At 40.6% G+C, this 22,808-nt stretch overlaps 2 protein-coding genes across 3 annotated transcripts; both read right to left on the bottom strand.

The window, feature by feature from the left end:
• Positions 1-1,144: 1,144 nt before the first annotated feature.
• Positions 1,145-1,581, bottom strand: CG12784 (uncharacterized protein). Its single transcript, NM_142227.2, has one exon. It carries the CDS (start codon positions 1,525-1,527, stop codon positions 1,222-1,224), a length of 306 nt encoding a protein of 101 aa, NP_650484.1. The 5' UTR covers positions 1,528-1,581; the 3' UTR covers positions 1,145-1,221.
• Positions 1,582-18,284: 16,703 nt separating this feature from the next.
• Positions 18,285-20,042, bottom strand: CG4520 (uncharacterized protein). 2 transcript variants are annotated; one of them, NM_001300411.1, is made up of 5 exons: positions 19,615-20,042; positions 19,202-19,524; positions 18,920-19,144; positions 18,651-18,867; positions 18,285-18,590 (listed from the first exon to the last, which is right to left on the bottom strand). In NM_001300411.1, exons 1-4 carry the CDS (start codon positions 19,906-19,908, stop codon positions 18,747-18,749), a joined length of 963 nt encoding a protein of 320 aa, NP_001287340.1. In that variant the 5' UTR covers positions 19,909-20,042; the 3' UTR covers positions 18,285-18,590; positions 18,651-18,746. The 2 variants fall into 2 exon arrangements, with proteins under 2 accessions (NP_001287340.1, NP_650483.1); NM_142226.1 differs by lacking the exon at positions 18,285-18,590 and having other exon boundaries at positions 18,673-18,867.
• Positions 20,043-22,808: the final 2,766 nt, after the last annotated feature.

The following is a 22,808-nucleotide window of genomic DNA, read 5'->3' as shown; positions in this document are numbered from 1 at the left end:
GTGGGTGTGGGCAACCGTGGACGTGGCGACCAAGAGCCGAGCAATGGGAGTACCGGCCCGAACAGGAACACGCTCGAAACACAAACACAATAGAGGAAATTCCACCCACCGGCAAAGGGACAGCGACGCTTGGAAGTGTCACGTGCACTGACTGTCTGCCTGTGCTTTTGCAAGAAGTACACTTGAAAAAATATTTAATATATATGCCTTTTAAGGCTCGTTCTTACTCCTTTCAAAACGGAGGGTTTTTAAGCATTTTTCTAAGATTTTGTGTTCATCTATCATCCACTACACAACAATTTGAAGTCTTTAAGTATTTGAAAATATTTATAAATTTACTTGTATTTTCTTTTGTGACTTATTTTCCCGCAGTGCTGCAAACTCCGGAGTCGCATCCTGGAGTTTTTCGAGTCTGCGTTTTCGGGCCGGGCCTGGTGTCGACAGATAAAATGCTTTTTTGTGAAAAATGTAAAATTGCATTTGTAACCGCATTTCATTAGAGAAAGAAAGTCAACCGTCAGGTAGCAGACAACGCACGTTTCCATAGATGGACCCGCATCCAAGGGGATGTTGGTGGGGCTAGTTGGTAAAATAGCAACAAAGTTCGCAATCGCGCCGTCGAAACGAGCGTCACGGCCAATGGTGAAACGTTGAACGAGACAAAACTTGGCCAACACACACACTCACATACACACTGGGCAAAAATGGCAAGCAAACTATTAAATGAGGGTGTGAGTGTCGGGGAAGGGGGATTTTCATGGGTCGCACTGCAGTTTGGCATTTTTGTTGACCGGCCAGGACATAAACATGGATCCTGTGTCTGGGCTGCAACTTCTGTGCCGTAGCTGTCTCTCTGTCCCACTCATTGTCCGGTTGTTAGGCCTTTAAATGTCCTGACAGGAATGTTGATGGCAAACTCGGTTATCGATATGTGAACAACGTTGAGGCTATAAATAAATAATGGGCCAGTGTGAAGGACTAAAATGATGTTGGGTTATTCGAGAGGCCACATAAGAATGGCTGACAATTCGAAATAACTTCTAGTAATGGTGAAGCTGTGTCAAAGGATTCTGTATAGACTGTAGACAATTGTATTCCTGTAAAAGAACCAAACTTTGTTTATAACTTTTTGTTTTAAAAATTTGTATATTAAAGCGACGCTTTATGAATAGCAGAAGAGTATCCAATATATATATAATATATAAACAATTTACAAGAATTTTACTTTGCCTTCAACTGGCAAAAAAGGCCAGATATAAAGTTCGTACACGATGTTAGAATATCGGGCACAGCCATGAGACCATCTTTCATTTCCGAAAGAGTGACGAAACGGTATGCCATCAAAAGTGCCACAATAACCAATGTTGGTATGGCCAGAGATACCAGGATGCGAGCCACAACGACAATGGCAAAGCTGATCACTATCAGGGTCAGAAGAACGGCCAAGATGCGTCCCATTTCACCGGGCTTCACTTCACTTTTAGTCCACGCATCCAAACGGTCAAACACGTTTTCACCGAAATCCATTTCTTCGTGTGTGTTGATTTTATCTTGACGTCTAACTTTGAATTTTTTTCGAACTAGAATGAACTTTTCTTTGAAGGCTTTCTGAAAACTGGTGGGACCTAATATATTTCCACAATATTCAAATTTTCAATTGAAAGTATAGTATTTAATGGGTTGGATTTGTTTAAGACTTGAGTTCGAATGAACAAATATAAATGGTTGTCTTCTGTCCGCAAAAACTTAATCATTGGGAAGATATTTGGTAGGGGTGACGTTGGAGGTACAACCACGAACTTATAGCCACATCGGCAGCTGTGAAATCTAAATGGCATTCTTGATGTCAGCGACAGGATATCTCGCCGACTGCCGAACCGTGTCCTGACAACTTGACAAATGAATGATCGGGCCGCAGTCTCGGCACCGCAGAGCGGCCAACCTCAGACAGCAGGCAACAGACGCAGGACAATGGACACAGGACGATGGACACGGGGGCATATGGCGGTCCTGACGCGACGACAAACCGCAAAAAGCGAAACGGCAATCGACCAACAACAGCAACAATAAAGGGCAAAAATGAACCCGACAATTTCGCCGCCACCAGCAACCGCCATTCCAACAATCATGAAAGCACCGAGCACCAAGCACCGAGCACCGATTACCGATCGGCAGGACCGGGAGGTCCTGCAAGTCCTTTGCCGCCTGCCATCGCCGGTCAGTTGGTGTCTGTGCATGAATTCCATCATATGATATCAATTAGTGATAGTGCGGTGCGACTGAAATGTCATTTGCAAAAATGCGCATATTTTAAACGTGACACACGCCGGCGCTCCTTTGGCCCCCCACATCATCCACCCAACCATCAAGCCATCCCATCCATCCAACCAACCATCATCCCATCCAGACACGCCATGATATCTCGCTAACGGAGCGAGAGTTATACGAATGCCCTTTTCAACGCAGGAAGGATTGATTTTGCCAGGTGTTTCTGCATTTTGTTAACTTGTTTCCACTTTAAAAACTTATTCTTATACTATTAAGCATTTAGCATAATTATTTTAAAATTTATATTAATTAAAGAGAATGGATTGAGTTAGGCAACACAACTCATTAAAATAGATTCATAGATTGCATCTTCTGTGAAATAAAACATAATCACTCAATTTATAATTTGATGTTTTTACCTGGTGATGAAGAGCATTAACTAATCGGTTAGCTTGTCCCACCCTAATTGACCGGCTTGAATTCCCTTTTTTGTTCCGCTCGCTGAGACCATAAAAACCAAACAGAAAATGTCCAAACGGACCAAACCTGCTGCCTGGTCAGCCACATAAAAATCAGCTCGCCCGCATCAACTGCATGCCAACAACAATGGGGCGTATGAATATGCAACGAACGCCGCCGATGATGACCACGATGGGGCAAAGGGGAATGGAAAATGCGCCGGGTGGGGGAGGAGGATTCAGTCCAGTCAGACCTGCAACGGATATCCATGCAGGTGCAATCTCAAACAGAACTTACCACAGAAACACACGGGGGATCCGCGGGGGCTTGGTTTCGGGAATTGGGCGAGAAGACATGTCAACGTAACCAGAATACGGATGGCGGAGGCCAATAAAACTGCAGCCAAGTGCAGCTGATGCAACGATTTGGTGGCACACACCATCAGCGCCACCCGCGCCAAACGCAAATTGCATTTTCAGTTTTTTATCTCAGCTGAGACCTTTCAGGGAAATTTAATTTGCTTTTTCGCCGCCGGCCAACAATATGCGGTACGTGAAAATGCCGTCGAGTGCATTGATTGTTGGCTTATTGACACTGCCAATGCGAAATTAATGCCAGCACAAATGCGCAAACTTGCCAAATTGTGCGTTGCCTTTTGTCGTTTATGCGGTTGATAAGATAAGTCACTCTCTCACAATGAATTTAATCTCATACAGTTTGTTTTCAGATTTAAATAACTGCTCACTTTAAGTAAATTAGCTCAGGCGTTATGTTGCTGTACTCGTTGACCTTCGACCTGAGGAATTTTTTTATTGGTGCAATTGACCCATTTTAAAAGCTGCTTCGTTAACAACATACTTTTGGAAATTCGATAAAAATGTTCTTGATTTTTATTATGCTGCGAATAAAGGTTGATTTTTCCACGCTTCAGGGCATTTTATTGTATGGCTTAAAATTGAGTGCCTGCAGCAATTCGATTTGACCTTATTATGCTTTTTAGAGATGGGTCGAATTTTTAGATGGTAAAAGCTCAAATATTACCATAGTATTTTATAAGATTATGAATAAGAATTAAACCTAATGTAAAGTAGCGGCAGTACCCGAACTTATAACAGTGTTTTTTTTTGTATGTTTCCAATAAATCAGTATGATTCATAGAAATATTATTTTAGCAATTTGTCGCTATTGCGCTGCCATCGCCAATTCAAAATACTTCTTGACTTTTATGCGACAACAGGAGGGTGAAAAATATAAAAAACGAGCAAATTTGTTACTCGCATTTTGCTGTTGACATTTGAACGGTCGAGTTTTCAATTGATTCGCCGGGCGAAATCTAAGAAATTAATAATCAGCGATGGGGCGAAGGGCCAATGCCACTTGCCAATGGCTTAATGGCGACACGTTACCAAAAGCGGGTCTTTCCATTCCATTCCATTCCATTCAAATCTCAATCAATTGGCAATAAAATTGAAATTAACTTGCCACAAAGGCATAAATGCTTTGGCTCCTGCTTGCCCAACCCACCGCCCACTCGTTTGACACAAACTTAATTTGCAGCAAAAATACGGTAAAAAGGAAAAATATTGGCAAGAGGAAAAAATGCTTGCGAAAAAATGTTAGCTGATTGCTCAGGGGGGTATTGTGTGTGTGTGTGTGTGTGTGGGAATGTACGGATTGTGGTGTTGGCTTGGAGACTTTAAGCCACAGGTAGAAGCAAAACAGTTGATGAAGTTTTCGCTCAAAGAAGCAGCTGCAAAAAAATAGAACTGAACGAAAGAAAATTCAGAGAAAAAATTGAAACTACCACATATAGCAACCAAACGAAATAAATTGAAAATCGAGTGAGTAGCAGGAGCAGCGGCAACAACAAAAAACACTTGCCAGGGTTGTCAACTGCACGGGCAGGGGGGATACATAACAAAAATATCAAAACTCTTGGTTTTCAGTCTCTGAAGTTGGGGTAAAAGCAGAAACAAAAGAAAAAATGAAGAACCCAAAATAAAAGACAAATCTAAGCTTTGGCATTCCTCTTGCTTAACAGCAAAAGTTTTTCCATTATTTGAAGATTATAGACTCTAAACATTTGCCCACCCCACCATACCACCTCACCATTGGAAACTTGAAAAGATATGAGGGTGAGCATGTGCTGGATTGTCGAGTGGGTGGAATCCCCTGCCTTTTCCACATCATTGTTGCCGATGATGATGTAGCTGAAAATGCTCCGCACTTTTATGACAGCCAACCGATAAGAAGTGAGGATTGGGGAGCAGGGTAAGAAGACTGGGATGTGATGGGAAGCATACGGACGTAAAAGATAGATGTTAAACTTTTTCACCAACGCATTCATATTGCTTTGTTTTATGCATATTCCCCCTTGTTCCGTCGCCCCCACCCCCCTTTTGTTATCCTCTGCCAAACGTCAATTGCTGTTCGAAGCTGCATATGCTGATTATTATTGCCACCGCTGCACGAAGTTCTTGTCCTTCTGCATTTTACTGTGGAATGATTCAATAAGCTTTAGCCACTGGCATGTGGCACTTGCCAAACAATTGTGGATTTTCCTGTCCTTGCAAAAAGTCTCAAAACAGGGGATAAAATATATCAACTTAAATGTCCTTGAAATTGTTTATTTGTGCCATATAATGTGAGAGATTAGTGTAAAAACCGAATATAGAGCTAAATAGTTGTATTCATAGGAAAATGTATTTTTTTCAGTGCAGTCTGTATCCAGTTTTTATGAATTTGTCATGTTTTCGGTCATCATGTTCGATGTTGTGCTCTCTCTTGCTTATTTTCACTTTGCCAACCTCAATCAATAAATGCATAGAAATGCTGCAAAATAATTCTATAGACACTCAGTAACTCAGCGAGTTTTTGGTCCGGGGGAAATGAAAAGAATATTGTAAAATACATTTAGATGCATAGCTGAGGTGGTGCAACAACATCTTTTCGAATCGGAAAAGCCACTCCTTCGCCGTTCGTTCTCAAACAATGGGAAATGCGAAGGCAACTGTGGCAACTGTCAGACGATAGCCAGTGGGTTAAAAAATATGAAAGGAACTTTTGCCGGCTACTAAAATATGCAAATTCAAAAGTTTTCGAGCCAAATCAAGCGAAGCTACGAACCAACAACTACACAACTGGCAGGCAGGTGTCATTTCACTGTCCGTTGCCATGATTTTTGATTATTGTGTTAGAATTTATATCAGACTTTATATAGACGACTACCGCAGTGGTCACCATGAAAACAAAAAAAAAAAAGAGGTGTGCAAAAGTGTATTTGGGAAAATCGGTACAGGCACTTCTGCCCATCCGGGCCCATCAAAAGTTTTCCATTTCCAGTGCCTTTATTTCTGATATTATTCGGGAACTTTTTATTTTCGAGTTCAAACTTTGAACATAATATTACACAAATTGTTGGTAATCTACATAAAAAAGCTGAGCGTAATGCTCAGAATATTATTGGGTCCAGAAAGTTGTACGTTAAAACTTTTTATTCACCTAGTTATTACAAAAAATGTTGGGGAATGCAGCTAATATGCAAAAAATTGCAACTTTTCATTATTATTTTAGTAATTATTAAAATGTTAGAATTCACTTAATTATTAGATTAGATTAGGGTTCTATTGGCAGCACTTGTATCCTTTGTTTGAAATGGAGAAAAGTCGAAGGATTGCCTCTGCAATTGCTGGATGCTATGGACCAACCTTTTCCGAAAAGAAAAGTCTGCTTTTCTTGCCTTTGTTGTTGCTTGTTGGCGCACTGGGAAAACAAGTGAAGCGCATTAAAATGCAAATTTGTGCTTTTCTGCTGCTTTTTACTTTCTGTTGTGATTTGTGTGGATTGCTGGCTGCCGTTTCGCAGTTTAGTTGTGGGCGTGGCCGCGAAAATCGGAAAATCGGGCAGAGTGCTGCCCGCTGCAACCTTTTTTATGCTGAATAAAAGAATCCGATTTTTCCGCCATGCATAATCAGTTTGAGTTTTTATTTATTTATTTTACGCGCTTTTCATTTGCCATTCGCGGCGCGGGCTGCCTGTATCTTATTTTCCCTTATTGTTTCTTATTTCATTTGTTATTTTTTTTTTTTTTTTGTGATTTCGCTTTGTGGGCTCCGCGTTTTACTCTGCATTTTTCTGCCGCTGTTGTTCCTTTTTCCTCGTTGTGTTGGCAGCACATAAAGTAATTTATTTCACTTGAACACATTTTCGTTTCCGTTTGTTGTTTTTTGCCAGAGACTTAACAGCAGAGAAGATTCAAATAAAGGCTACAAAAAAAATGGAAGCGGTTTTTGACTGCGTGGAAATATTTGCTTGTTTTTGTGCTTATTGCATATTGTTGTTTTGCATTGCATGTTCATTGAGTTATACATTTTTAAACATTTATTCCTGATTTTTGGGCCTTTTGAATGTTGCATTTTTCATTTCGTTTTTAACCGCATAGCTAGAATTTGCATCCCAAACGATTTCTGTGAATTTATGAAATGTTTTTTCCCCAGTACGTACTCATGTGTGAGATTTGTTTTTTGGCAACATTTTTGAGTGGACTAATCAAATTGCCGCTCAGCAAATAGAGAATACATGCGACTGCCATTTGCAACTTATTTTCACTTGTTTAAAGTTTAAGCCAACTCTATGCCGTTGCCCGAAAGAGTTGTCTAGCCATCACTTAGCACCTAATTTATTGATAAACCAATGCCCAATGCCAATCAATTATTTAATTATAGAGCTGCCAGCAGTCGGCAACTATCAATAAATGCCAAACTCAAATAGCCATAAGCCCGAATCTAATCAGCAAACAGCAGCAAGAAACTGGGCTCTTCGGCGTGCAACAAGCACTTGCCACTTACCACTTGCCACTTGGGGCAACTCCATCTGCAGCTCGCTCAGTGTTTCGCTCAGGCAGTGTCAACGCCAGTCAAAGTTTCTCCAATAAGATATAGATATTGGGAGTCAGAGATGCCGATGTGGTACGTCATCTAGCCGATATGGATTTCAAAATATTCAGGATGCTAAATTCACACATTTCCTTGCACTGCATATGCGTAATCAAAAATAAATACGGATATAAAGCATGCAAATTTAATCATATATTGAAAATGTTGGTTTAGGAATTCGAATCTAACTTAAATATAGTTTAAATACTTACAAATATACCAAATATATATTTAATAGAAGGTCGTACTATTTATGACAGGTGGCATATTTAAAAGCAAAGGAAATTATTTTAAAGCTAATATATGCAACCGAACTTCGTAACTATTAATCTATTATTTATTTATTTTACTCTAACATAACATAACATCTAACATTTTGCATCTCTGATAAAGAAAAATGGATAGATAGATGGTCGGGTTTGTTTAGCCTGCTAGGTTCTCTCTCATCACCCAAGCTCCACTATCCGCCAGGCAAAATAAACTTTCTATGGATCTCAGATGCCTTATCGAAGTGATTGCTTGAATGTGTGTGTGTGTGTGGGGCCGAAGGAATCAGCTGCCGAAAGTCGTTTCCACAAAACTTCCAAATGCAAACTGATGCAAAAGTTTGAGCCCACGGAAGCAAACGAGAAATTTCGTTGTTATAGCCGTTTGTGTTTGGCATTGGCAGTTTCCCATCTCGCCAAATTGTTGGCTAAATAATTGTGTACGCCTTGCGGTCGCCGTCAGACAAAAACACACAGTTTTGGCAAATATTTAAGCAAACGTGGAGAAAATAGAATTGACCCAATTACAATTTGGGCTTAACAGATGCCAATTTGCCTGGCACACGAAATTCGCGACACCTTTGGCTAGAGGCCAAGGAAAAAGGAATTTTTACAATTCGGTAACCGCACGAGGACACAGGGGGATAAACAGGAAACCCAATTAGGTTTCTTTTTTTTGAAATAGGATAATATGATTGCAGGTCTTTTAGATAAATTAAGTCAGATCGCAAGCCTTAAGACATCGAATATCAAAGATTATTAAAGAATGAGTGGTACAAAAACACCAAACTAAACTTAAAAGCTTTATTACCATTAGTAGCTCCCTTGAAATATATTCAAAATTATAATATCAATGTGTACTTTTGCAAATCTTTTTTGGTCATTTATCGTGAGATTTTCCGGTGGAAGGGCGAGTATGGTTGATATAGAAAACAACTGAATTCGTTAAGTCCCCATCTGGGTAAGGGATTCGCCTTCAACTCCGACCAATCCCACTCCTGCGCATTTTTCACCCAGTGTCGTGGCTCAAACTCAGTGAGAGACTGGCAAGTAAAGTGTTTGTTAGCGCATTATGCTGACTTAGATGCTGGGATTCACACCAACCAACCAACCATCCAGCCAGCCAACCGAACGACCAGGAGTCAGGCAGCCCAGCAGAACCACTTTTACTTACCAGTGTCCTCCGACCGCCCGTCTGGCAAGGATCTTGCAGCTCCTCCTTGTTTGCCAAGTGGCGTGCTGACAGCCAAAAAGGATTTTCGCTTGCCGTTGCCAAAAAGCTTAAGCCTTAAAGCCAAAAGCTAATTTTCCTTTAAGATTTCTTGTCCTCGATGCGAGGGCAAGTCAAAGTCCTTTGTCCCGCAACGGAATGCATTTTCGTAGTGGAATGGACAAATGGGACATTATCCGTTTGTGATTAGGTGTCCTGACATGCAAATGTATGTTGGAATTGAGTTGCAAAATGGGGCTGGGCTGGTGAGCAGGCTATCAGTGGCGCATAAAGCCCAAACTGGGCCATGGGACTTTGGCAATTTATGCACTGAATCCTCGACGCACCCGTCCCCGTTCAATTGCCAAAAATGTTTGCTCAACTTTGTAGCTGGCTTTCTCCTGCTGCCATCGCACCTGCTCTCGAGACGAAGTTGTAATGAAAACTTTTGCTCAAAATAATAAGTATCATAATTTTCCAAGGGTTGTCAAAAAACTCTTTTAATTTATGCTTGCCATTTCCGACCGAAGTCCAAGTCCAAGTCTGGCTGGCTGCAAAATCAACATAAATAAGCAAAAGTTGCTCAGGCCCTGCCACCGACCTCTTAACTCCCCTTACCCTTCACCCTCTCCCTCATCCAGCACTCAGCCAACTCGGCCCACTTTAAGGACCAAGTTTGCCTTTTTTGTCACTGTATTTGGGGACGGCATGTGTATTTGTGAGTCATTGCCGGTGTGTTTATGGCAAGTTGGCAACTCTGTTACAATTGCGCCTAATTTCATGCTGTACTTTGGCTGGCAAACAAATGTTGCTGCATACTTTCAGGTAAATAACTTTATTAAAATAATGACAAGCCAGCGAAGGCTGCCCTCCTATTCACTTCACTTTCGGATCCTGCAGGAAGGATGCTCGGTCGGATTTTGTAGGACGGCTTGGGCTTTGAGTGGTATGTCACCTTTATACTCGTTCGTATTCGGCTGGATGATCTGTGCGTGACATTATATGTACACGAAAAGGAGCATGATGACAGAGGTTGGGTAGATATAATTAACTTGGAATATGGGGATTGTATAATATTATACCCAAGGATCTAAGCTATGGAGTTATGGATTTCCAAAGGACATTTATCCTCTCGTGGAATACTTTACGAGATATCTATACTAATCAAAATTATTTTTATTATATTATACTCCCTTTTCTTAATGTCTCCACCACTGTTCAAAATTTGCCATCCCCAAGTATATGCACTCCATGTGAAGGGCAGCTGAACGACTCAACTTTAACTGACGATGTTGGCCAAAATAACGCTATTACCAAGGCAAGTTGGCCAGTTTCATCTGGGCCCGGCTGCTGTTATTTTGGCCCATAATGCACAACGAGTTTCAGCACGAGAGTGTAAGAGTGCGCGCGCCCCGAAAATGTGACGCTTCTAATTATGAAACTAAGCAGCTTGTGATTTGTTCAAGCGTGAAAATGGCTGTCGACAACAGACAGCAGCATGGTCGCCGAGCGGGAAAGCGTGGAGAAATCGAGGGAAAATCGGAGGAACAGCGGCAGTTCAGTGCGAAGCGGACCTCGTCTCGGCACGCAGAATATTATGGCAACTTGTAAATAAGCCGCAGCTGGCTGGGAGCAACGAGCAGGTCAGGCCACGGACTTCGGATGGCTGGGAAAACCGGGAAAACCGTGAAAGCCAAAAGCAAATTTCGCCTCGAAAATTTATGCAAAATTATTTCGTAAAGTTTGCGTTGCGCCATCGCCCATTTTTCTGATGGCAAACTGCGACTGCGACTGATGCTGCTTAAGCCTTTTGATGATGGCTCCTCATGGTTTCTCCACCACAACCCCTTTCGCTGGGGATCCCTTCGTGGAGTTCATCGCCATTGCCGCCGACAAAGTTTAGCATTTTGCGCGACAAAGTGGCAAACAGTTTAGCAGAGTTTACGACAACACAGAGCCTGCTCTTGTCGCGCTTGTCGCCCAACGTTGCGTATACGCCACGTCGGCCTCGGCTCAGTTTATGTTGGCCAAAACCCCAACCCCCCCCCCGCATCATCCGCCCTTTCCGCTCTTTGAGTGCGGACTATTTAATAGCAGCTGCCATGCGGCCATGATGCTAATTACAGTTGCCATTTAAGTGGTTGCACCAAAATGGCGGCATATTATTTTTTTCGCTCTTTTCGCAGGTGGTTCGGTTTCTGGGGTTTCAAAAGGGGGGGAAATTACTCGGAAAGGTGAAGGTTGGCCAACTTCCGTGGCGGTTCTGTTAACTGGGTGTTTGAGTTGGCTTAAAATTGGATGACACCTTGTTATATCAGCTGAATATTTTTGAGCTGGGATGCGGGATTTTGTTGAGCGAAATGTTTGCAATATTTTTTTTTATTAACTGCACTTTTCGGTGATACCAACAGTATACAGTTGATCTATATCTTTGCGTTATTTAATATAAAAAATGCCTTTTTATTAACTGAAATGATTTTTTTAAGAAAATAATTTGATAATGCAAACCAGTTTAACTCAAGCTTGAATCTTCTTATAGAAACCAAGTTACTTTTACATTTTTCCAAAGGAATTGATTTTTTTCACTTTCAATACCATTTTCTGCGAATTTTCCTTGGGACTTTACGCACTTATCTGTAAGTTCAATTACCAGAAACTCGTTTGCTAGCAGCCCTGAAGAGCTCACGAGTTCCATCCTCAAACTGGAGATCCAATCAAAGTCGAATGTTTATTGTTGGCTTAATCGAAAAGGGTTCGCTGTACAGTCGAATACATCAAACATACCGAAGCATCGCATTTCGCTTCGTATTCTGCCAAAAATTTCAGTTACAATTTCCCGGCATCTCCTGCCGCATTCCATGGCTAAATCGCAAGTCTCGAACATGCTCAGTCCGTGTAATGCGCGTTTAAAAAGTTTACAAACTTTCGCCAAGTTCTCAGCGTGCTTTTCCGTCTTTTCCTTTTCGCCAGTCTGCTGCAAATTCAGTTTTTCACGCCGCCTGCAACTTTGTGGCCACCGTCAAGTCGATTTGGGGCGTGTGGAAATGGGGGCACAGTGCCACGCCCATTTCGCAGCACGCGCCTGTTTACACTTTTCGCGCCGCTTTGATGTATTTTCGTTGCCCCACCGAGGCGCTTAAACTGCCAAACGTGACCATTTAAAAATGCGCCACGTTTGCCAAGTAAAATAACAAAAACAAAAAAATGGGAAAACTGAGCGGTGCTGCAAAAACTTTACCAATGCCTCGAACTTTGCCACCAAAAATGGTGGAAAGGCCGAAAGCCGCCAGAGAAGTTCGTGACAAAGGTGAAAAGAGCAGCGTGTTCCAGGGCGTGGCAGTCATATGCAACTGCCGCATGGTTGTAAAATTTATGAAAATTGATTTTCCCTTAAAAGGCCAAACCGATACTGAAACCGGACAACTTAATGCCAGCCCGGGAAATGCTGGAAAAACTCCATTTAATGACGTTTTGACTCGAAACGTGCCAGACGATTTTAATAGAAGCATCAGAGTTTGCTTCTTTTATTTTATTTTAAGTTTTTCCTTTCTGCCTTTTTTGATTGCTTACGTGAGCGTCACGCACGCGTGTTGCCAACCGTTGATGGCAGGTGAAAGGTTGGGCGATTGGCTGATTTTTTTTAGGGTGGATGTTGTTTCATCTTACGGACTATGTTTTCTAATTCTAAAATAAACACAAAAAATAATTTAAAGTTCTGTAAACATATGATTTTTCATAGATTTTTCATTTTTTAATCCATGAATTCCCTGTAAATTTATGGATAAATTTGCCTAGTGGTTATCTATGAATATCTTATTAGCTATAGAATATTTTATCCTCATGTTTTTTAACACGAGATCACCCATGAATACGGCTATAAAACGGTTAGCATCAACGTGCCGAAAAAAAGAATGATGCGCATTGCAGGTTCCGGTCTAGTCGGTCTGGACTGGCCAAGTTAATTTTCTATAGCACGTTGTTGTCATTCGGCGCTTTTATTGGACATTCGACTCCGTTCCACCGCTCGAATTGCCCCTCTGATCCATTTGGGTCGATTTAATTGAAAGGAAAACATCACGGGAAAAGCGTTGAGGTGAACGCTGGCTAATTCGGTAATTTGCACGCAATTGCATGAGTTGTTGACCATATCTATAGAGCGAGTGGATGGGAATTGGGATCTGCTCAAATTTACCTCTCTGCGTGTGTATATGTGCACATGGACATGTGCCTGCCGTTCGGGTTTGTTGACTTCTGGCAATTGACTTAAATGACAGCCTTTGTTGTGCTCCTTGTATTGTCCACCAGCATGACAACATGGCGTATGCGTAATGTTCATTTGATGTGCGTGCTTCGAGCTGAAGGCGAACTGATGAGGCGTTTATTGAGCTTATACTGGACATGTCTGCCGCTGGAAGATGAATATTTTATACAAATAAGAAAGTATTGATGTTTATACCCCTTGAAGTCGCATTTCTACGAGTTACATTACATTAATGAAAAATTGTTGAAGACAGATTATGATTTGGAGTAATAAGCCAAAGTGAATAACTATATAATAATATCGTTAGGTTAAAAATCCATTTCCAGCAGATTTCAGGGTAATGCTGCTTGAAAATGCAACTGCAATCAAAGTCAAATTTGATGAGTACGCAACTTGAGAATAAGTTTCAACTTAAAGTTCATTTCTTTCTAAATCCCAAACAAACTTTGAAAGGCTCTTAAAAGTGGAGGACGACCATGGGATGTGGAGCTGGAGAATCTGGCTGTACTCCCGGGAGCATCCTTCTGTTTCTGGGAATGGGAGTCTGTGCCACGCTGCGTTTAACACAAATGAATATGAATGCGGGCCAGGGAGATGGCGTTGGTGATGGTGATGGCAGTTGGTGAGCAGACGGACTGGGAGAGTGCTAAATAAAATTTAATGTAGTGCGAAACGTTTATGAGCTGCAACCGCAACTGATGAGTTGCTCTTGTTGTTGTTGCCATTGCCGTTGCTGGGCGGCAACGAGGCGGAGCGGTAAATAAACAAGTGGCAAAGTGCGCAAAAAGTCGACTGGGCGTATCAGCTTGCCACCTCGTGGCTCCTTTCATCAGCGTTTTCATTTGCCAATTGAAAAGTTGCCCGGGTACTTAAAGTAGTTTTTCCCGGAACCCACACGGCGTATACGCATTTTTTGTACATACACTTACGAGTTAATGCATTTGGCAGGCACATGCGGTAGAATTGATTGAATTTAATTGAAATTCTATTTTGCAATACCGAGTTCTATGCAGCTAGCACTTCAACTGCACCACATCGACATCGAATTTCGACAGCTGAAGCGCTGCTTGATTTTCAATTTAAATATGAGAAAAAAATTTGCATTCAACTGCAGTTGGCATTTGCCCCGCCAAGTTTATATGAACAATATTTTTTCCTGCTGCGCCTTTGGGCTGGAAATCGCTGGGGAAGCGCTGCTTGTAATTGACAGCACCAGCACCTCTGACAGTTTAATTATTTTTTCCTCTCCACCGACAAACACTTTTCAGTGGTTGCTTAAAAACGTAATTGAAGCGCATTTTTGCCACCACTATTATATGAATATTCGTTGAAGGCTGGCCAATAAGTATGGAATTTCAACTAATTTAAGCTACGTTTCATACACAACCTCTGGGTAATGTTCTAATCGTATTTATTTATTTATTTATTTATTCTGAAATAAATATATAATCTCACAGATTAAAGATTAAGATATTATATTGTGACATAAATTAATGGAATCATTCTCTATTTTAAATCAATTCCTGGTGTTAATAAACTTAAAAGACGTCACTTAAGCCGCCTACTTTGTGGGTCCACCATTTTACTTTCTTCAATTGGTGCTTTGGCTCTGAACAGCATCAGTACTTCGATTGGAAAACTAAGCACCGAAAAGAAAAGAAAACAAGCGAAGCTCACCTAGTGAAGGAAAAACTTTTGCGGACCCGCACTTGTTCTCCTAAACACACACACATAGACAGGAAACCAACGGCAGGCGGAACCCATAGACAATTTCCGTTTCCTGTTGTAAGATGAACAGCTGCCCCGTTGGCGATTTCTCCACTTCTTTGCCCTTCATTTCCTATTCTTTCTGCCGCTTTTGTTGTTACGAAGACGTCGGCGTAATAGCGCCAATAAAAATGGCCGCCAATTGTGGTTAAAGTGCGTACCTCTGGGGTCTAGCACTTGAAATTCCCGGGTAATGGATGAAATTGTGGACCTGGAGATTGAAAACGAAATTGGTTCCCATATTGGCTTAAATTAGCCTAAGAGGTTATCTTGTTAGGTAAATAGCACTTAAAATATAAGAGCTTACACATACTTTATATAACAGCAGTTTTTTATTTACAAATTAAAATTATATCCACAAAGTAGAAATTTTCTTCTCGTCGAAATGTAACTGAATTTTCAAGGTAATTCTTGTTTGTATGCCTTTGAGGATTCCTGGAAAGAAGCTGATGTAATAATTGATCATCATCGAAAAGTGCTCGCCAGATTGAAGCTCCTTGACTTACCTTCTTTGCCTAAGCGCATATCATGGGCCAAAGATGGGGCTAAGCAGGACATTAGCCCGGCCACTTACCAAGGACATTAGTCTGCTCAGCCCTTTGCAACCATTGCCACTAACCTGGCGAGCTCAAACGCTTTGCTGCCTTTAAATGCGTTTAAGCGCATTTACTTTTCCCACTGCCAGAAAGCTACTTACTTGCCATTCAGCTGAATGCCTTGTGGCCTTGCCATCCGCCCATCGCCCATCACCACCCACTTGTTGCTGGCCCCACGGCCCACTCACACATGTGAGCTGATTATGTTAATGCGCGGACCCGTTTAATTCGATGGCAAGTCAAGAAGCATTTGTGGTGGCTGGGAATTGAATTAAGGAACTACCGAAATATAAACTCTCAAAGTTCGGAGTTAAAAGTGCGCTGGCAATTAAAATAAAAGTTGGCCAATTTTATCACGATTTTATGGCTTTCACTACAGAGCTGAAATTGCCAACAGGTCAAGCGGGAAAAGTATGTATGTGTGTGTGTGTTTGAACTCTCTTTACGGCACTTTTCTTATTACTCTTTTTCTGCTGTGTTAATAAGGGAAATAAGGGAAAGTCCTTAAAATTCCACTTTGGCTCTGTGAATGATGTGCTCAAACTATAAACTTTTAATACAATAAAAAAAATTACTACCTGAGTACTAGTGAAGTACTTATTTTTAATAATTCTGTAGTACTTGTAAGACCATTAGCGATTTGATATTTAGTATATAAAAAAGTTATTATAATGTTACAAGAACTAGTACTTATATTATCTATTTAATTTATTTACTTTTGATTAAAGAGCATTATGTGGTCGTGTTGGCCACAGATACACTTTCTCCTTTCGCTTTTCACTTTCTTGGTTTTTTACCTTTCCCTCGCCTTTGTTTGCCTTAATTTCCACTTTTGGCCTTCTTATCGAGAGCGACGAGCTTCAGGTTCACCAAGTTGACCCGCATTTTAAAGCTGCTTAAATGTTCGGCAGACCCCCATTGAAATAAATGAATATTGTGCTGCGTGGTCGAGGGTTATGCTTTTTGAGGGGGGCCAAATGGGAGGCAATTTGCGGGCGGGCAGCAAACAAAAATTCATTAAAATTTTGCATATTTATAAAACTGGAGAGTGACCCCCGTTGCCGCCTTGGGGCACTTTTGTTTTTAAAGCGACTCCCTTTCCGAATTTTCTTGTTTATGCTTCGTAATGTGGCGAGCTTAAGTTCGCTAGCTGAAAAGTACGAGCATGCAGCGGAAAAACTCAAGCCGAGTGTAAAATATTAGCAGCGAAGGGAAAGGAGCAGAAGAAAAAGTTTTTAATATGCGGATAGCTTTAATTAAATATGTTTTCCACTCGGCGAACCCAAAACGCCAAGGAAAACAAAAACAAGCAAAGCATTATGTGTGTTTTGGGTGTGTGTTTGTGTTTTTTTTTGCATTTTTTCCTCACTCGAAACATAAACATAAATGTTGGTCGGTGTGGCAGGCTAACAAGCATTTCACTTTCCACTTTTCTTTGCTTGTTTTACAATTTGTTTTTTTTTTTTTGTTTTACTTTCTTGTTTAGCTTACTATTTAGGAAAAAATCTTTCACAATATGCTTAGTTTTAGTTTACGTTCATATATTATACCAACCGATATAAAGTTTATAAGTTAAAAACCCGAATAAGTTGAATATGGAAAAATATGGAATATGAAAATGAATGAAAAGTATTCGCATGTTATTTTATTAATTTTAATACATTAATTTAATTGTAATAAAAGAACACACTCAGCACATTCCGTGGAAAAAGTACGTGTAGGGCACTTTTGTATTTTATTTTTCTGCACTCATTGTTGTGGCTGATTCCTGGATTTCTTTTTTCACATTTCTCACTTTGCCGCCTCCGAGGAAAGTTTAAATAAACATAAAATGGGCGACACTGCCGTGGAAATGTGTCCCTTTTCCCCATGCCACTTTTCACTTCTGCCCACATATGAGCGTGGAAAAACAACAAATTGACATATCGAGGCCGAAAAATTGCAAAAGCAGGAGACAGTAAATTTGCGTTTCGGTCTCGTTTCTTTTTGTTGTGTAAATCGTTGTGAAATTCATCGGATATGAAAATCTAATGATTTGTAAAGGCGTCGATAAGCGGGAAAAGTGTAAAGGGAAAACAGACTGGCCCTGGGGTCCTTCGGGAAAAGTTTACAACGCCTTACCCCCTTGATTTTTTGGGGTTTCAGCATAGGCTGGGAAAAGGATTTTCAGCATTTATTGAAATATTATTATGTGCTCATATGTATGAGTGAATGTCCGTGTGTGCGAGCAAAAAACTTTTCATAACTTAAGCTACACACATGCAGACTCTCACCACCCAGCAAATTAAAGCCAACCCATGTCTGCCTAAGAAAATTCAGCTGGCTAAAAAGTTTTTCTCATTCCGGCCAAAACCAAAAATCAATTCAAAGTTTCGCCCCAAGCTTTGGATACTCCATTCTCTGTTCTTTTTCTTTCGGTTTATGGGTCATGTAGTGGAGCATCTGGGTGTATCTGTGAACTCTATATCGGATTAAGAGCCATTATCTTTTTGGCTTAATCTATGCTCAACGCAGCGGGAAATTTATTGTGTAAATTGTATTTATTTTAGATTTATAGATACATATGTCCGTGTATAAGTACATATAAATTTCTTAGCTCCCTCTTGAGCCGAGATTTCTGGTCTTTCGTGCGGCATTAAAAAATATTTACAGTGTCTAGACTTGCCAGCGCATAAATCAAATGCATGCGAGATTTCTCTGTTCGCTGCAAAAAGGAAAACTTTCTGAGTTTGCGAGTATGTGTTCGCTTTTAATGTGCAGCGTGTGGCAAAAAGTGCTAGAATAAGAAATATTTCGGAACTAAGTTGCACCGCAAATGTATTCAAGAGACTGGAGAAAAAATTAAAATTAGTATCAGACAATTCCTTTCTATCTATGATGAAATAAAACCTTTCCGAACGCCAATTTTGTAATTCATTGAACTCTGGACTAATACTTGCAATTGATAATTTTGTTGTACACATGTAGTAAAACCAATACAGAAAATTACTCGCCACGTCTCAATCCACTTGGGTCCAAAACAAAACGCATGCCGAAAGCAAATCGATCTGTGGGCAGATTCATCACTACACTGAAACCCATTTGCAGTGGCAAATGCGTCAGGTATCTGGGGAAAAACAAGATTAACTTCAGTCTTTCGAGATTGATTCTATACTCACTTTGTCCACATGAAGCCCACGGAGGCATCCGAATCGAACATCCCATGGACGGCTGAGTTCCAGAAGTTCCATTGATAGCATATCGTGGCAATGGTCTTTCGGGTATTACGATTCCACGCCAAGAGATTGGCCATCTGGATATGGGGATGAATGCGCTGCCAGTAGGTGACATCCAATCCCTGCCTCGATGCGGTGGCAGCCAAGGAATAGTTATAATGGGAGTAACTATAAGAAATCTCTATTAATTAAGGCTCTTTGATTATGGTATTATTACAATCTTACCGTGCTGCGAGCGCCAGATCCGGAGTCAGTTTCTGGGGATCGTTCCACTCCAGTAGAAGTTCCCCGCCGAGGGCCCAGTGTGCGGATACCGATCTCATCACGGACATTGTGCAACGTCCACTTTCATTCCGCACATTGTAAAAGTTGGCGGTCCACGTGTCGCATGGCCTCGTCCACTCGATCGTATACTGGCTCTCCACCGCGGCCTCCCTGGCCTTCTGCAGCACGGCCTCCATGCGAAGGGATTGAAAAGGATAGTACAGTATGTTCAGGTTGGCAGCGAGTGAAGTGGGATGTATGTCGCCCATAATGGTTGGGGTGTACTGCAATATATAAAACAAGAATTACATTTGTACCTTTGCATCATGTAATAAATAATTTAATTTTTTTTTGTAAATTATAAATTTAATTACCATAGTATCGTCTTGAACCCGAAACGTGTATAGTCCGCCGAAGCGAAAACCCGATGGCCTGATGTGACTGAGAACCCAGGCGGCCGTGATATATTTGTTGGGTGCCAGGCGGTGGAGGTAGTCCAGTTCGATGCCATCGTAGAATTTGGGCATCACCCGATGGGCCAGGATGTGGAGATTCTGGACATTGCCGGGATTCTTCTTGTTGCAATGACCGCTGACGCGTTCGAAGCAATCCGGAAAGAAGATGCCCAATTCGGAGTTCTTGTAGGGAGGGCAATTCTTGCATGACATATCGATGGTGGATGGCTTCTGCTGGAGTGAAGTGGTAGGAACGGCAACCAGTGTTATGTGAAAGTTGGTATTGATCTTGCGCTATTGGGGTTTTTGGTTGCGTTTTTTTGAAAGCTGAACTGAAACTGTTGCTTTTTATTTTTACTCAGCCTTTTGCTGGCAACAAGAAACGAAAATGTTACATAGACCTGATGTTCGATCAAATATTTATGATATACATGAATGGTTTGGGGCCGTTTGCCTTACAGACAGCGCATTCAAGCAAAAATATCATCAGCTGTCAATTGTCATTTTATGCGCCATTTCGTGGGATCCTTTTTGCTTTCGCCAGCCTTTCCGCTTTTACATCAGGCTTGTCACACCATTAGGCGCATTTCACACTTTTTACATTATTTATATGCCATCGTCTTCTGCCTTTCGGTTTTTATTCTCTTCGTCTGTCGCCGACGCCTCCTTGGCCTCCCCCTGCCCCTTGCTCCTTTTCCCCTCTTTACTTGTCCATTCGACAGGACATGAAATATTTAAACAGCGAGTCCAAGCTAGCTCTTAAAGGATAATGGTTGGAGCTGCGAAGATGCGCATGATGATGATGTATGTATGTATGTATGTAGCCACATTCGCGTGTGGCCAGGGTTATGGTCTTCATGGACGCATTCGGTTTGGTTTGCTATCTGACTCACGGAGTGGAGTTATGGATGGGATAATCTCTAGCGACAAATCACTGAACCAAGTTGGGTAATTTCTTGATTAAATTCAAAGGATGTCTGTATGCGAGAACCAATGAACTTCAGACTTTAATCTTTCAATGACGATTCCTATCGATTTTTACAGAGAGTTGTGAGCAATCTAAGAAACAGATTCTTTGCTGAATTTCGGGTATCTGTTAGTCGAGAACTCTTCACAACCCAACCGAAGTACTCGACCCTTGTTGGAAACGAAATCATTGTAAAAATGAGAAATTAACTCGTAATGCAAATCTTTTGCTTAAGCTTCCGTCTATTGCTTAAGACTTTTGGAAATGTAATCAAATGCTTAAAGCTTAGCAAGGAAGCTAATACGCTCAGTGGAAAGAGCATAAATGACAATGGGAATGACGATTGCCAGATGTCCTCTAAGCCGATTTTCAGTCGCAGTTCATGAAAGCAAATGCAAAAGTTGTTTATTCAGCAGCTCAGTCGCGGCTCGGGCTTTTTACTTTCCCAGCAACCCACCAGCCCACTAGCCACTTCATAAGCCAAAACCTCGTCTTCCCGGTGGTGAAGACATCACTTATTTAGACGCCAGCACTTAAATTTATCACTCAGCCAGCAGCTGGTGGTGGGCTGTCTGTCTGTCTGGTTCAGCCATTTGCTTTAATGTAATATGCTTAAATATAAAGGGGAAATATAAGGGGATCCACCCGCATTCTAAGTTCTGCAAATCAAAGCTCAACGCGGCCGCAGAACTTTTGCCAGAAAACCACAAATGCTCAAAGGGAAAGGCGAATTTCGTTGGTCTATTTGGAATGGGTATTCGACATGATAATCATAAGTAAATAGCAAAAGTGCCCACGAGAACAACTCGATCACGCCTAATTGCAAGGACATATTTAAAATCCATTATACCAAGTTATTTAAATTTTAAAATAAGACCTTTATATTTTAATAATATCAAGTACATGCAGTTGAATTGATTGCGACTGTCACCCAGTTTTTTGTAAATTTGTAAATCCAATTATTATTTATGGCAACTCGTGTTGTTATTTTTCCGACGACCAAAACAAACTGTTGCTCTGCCACAAGTCCACACTTACCTTTTTTTTTAAGGTAAACAATATTGACCCAATTGTGGTAAAGTTTTAAAGTTCCGGATAAAATTCGGAATCAGCAATTGGATAAACAAATAGAGTGTAGTTTCAGTAGGAGTTCGCTTTTAAGGACAATTAAATTTACAATACTCGACCTCCATTAACTTATGAACTTTTTCTGGTATTGCAAAAACTTTGTGCCCGCTCTTAAGCAAATATCCAAATGAATATAAATTAAAATTGAAATATAAATGATACGCTACAAGAGAAAAACACTGTGGGCTAAGTAAGTAAAAATGCAACAAAAAAGGTATATAAATAAATAAAACAAAAAATACGTCAACATTTAAAATATTTACTGTCCAGCATTGTAAAAATTGTAAAACATCGAGGGATAAACAGAAAAGAAAAAAAACAATTCAATTGCATTTCGATGCACAATTTATTTATTTATCTTGTGTTTTACTGCTTTTTTTATTGAATTCTTTTTGTTTGCATGTGTGTGAAATTCGTACTATCGTGTTTATTTTTTTAATTGCTCATGGTTTTTATGCATTTTGCATATAATTTAATTTTATTTATTACGTTTTAAAAATGAGACGAAAAAAATATACAAAAACATCAAAAAGGAGTTGAGTGGACTATAAATTTTTAATATTTTGAGCAATATCAATTTTTGGTGGGGCGCTCGGATGTTCACTTAAACTCTTGTTGTGTGCGTTTGCCACCTCGGGGGAATTGAAATGGGATTGTAACAATTACAATAAAAAGGCTTAAAACGTAGTGAACAGTCGTTGTTGTTAAGTGGTACGCTTTTTGAACAAATATTTATAATTCAAAATACATGAATATTCAAAGTGCAAACAAATTATTATGAACTAATGCAGTGAAAATACGTAATACATTTTAATGTGCTATTTTAAGACAGAAACTTATGTTTTATGTGTAAACAAAATATCATAATATAAAAACAATTTAGTGATTATGAGCTTTGAGTTCGGTATAATTGATTTGGTTATCCCTTTTAAGCGCAGAAATGGAAAGTGCTTCAAAATAAAAACCGATTCTTATAACCCTATTCCACCTCTCGAGAGATCTCAATTCCTTCACACTT

This window comes from Drosophila melanogaster, chromosome 3R (genome assembly GCF_000001215.4).
Source record: "Drosophila melanogaster chromosome 3R".
Lineage (NCBI taxonomy): Eukaryota > Metazoa > Arthropoda > Insecta > Diptera > Drosophilidae > Drosophila > Drosophila melanogaster.
This window is presented reverse-complemented; position numbering and strand designations above follow the sequence as displayed.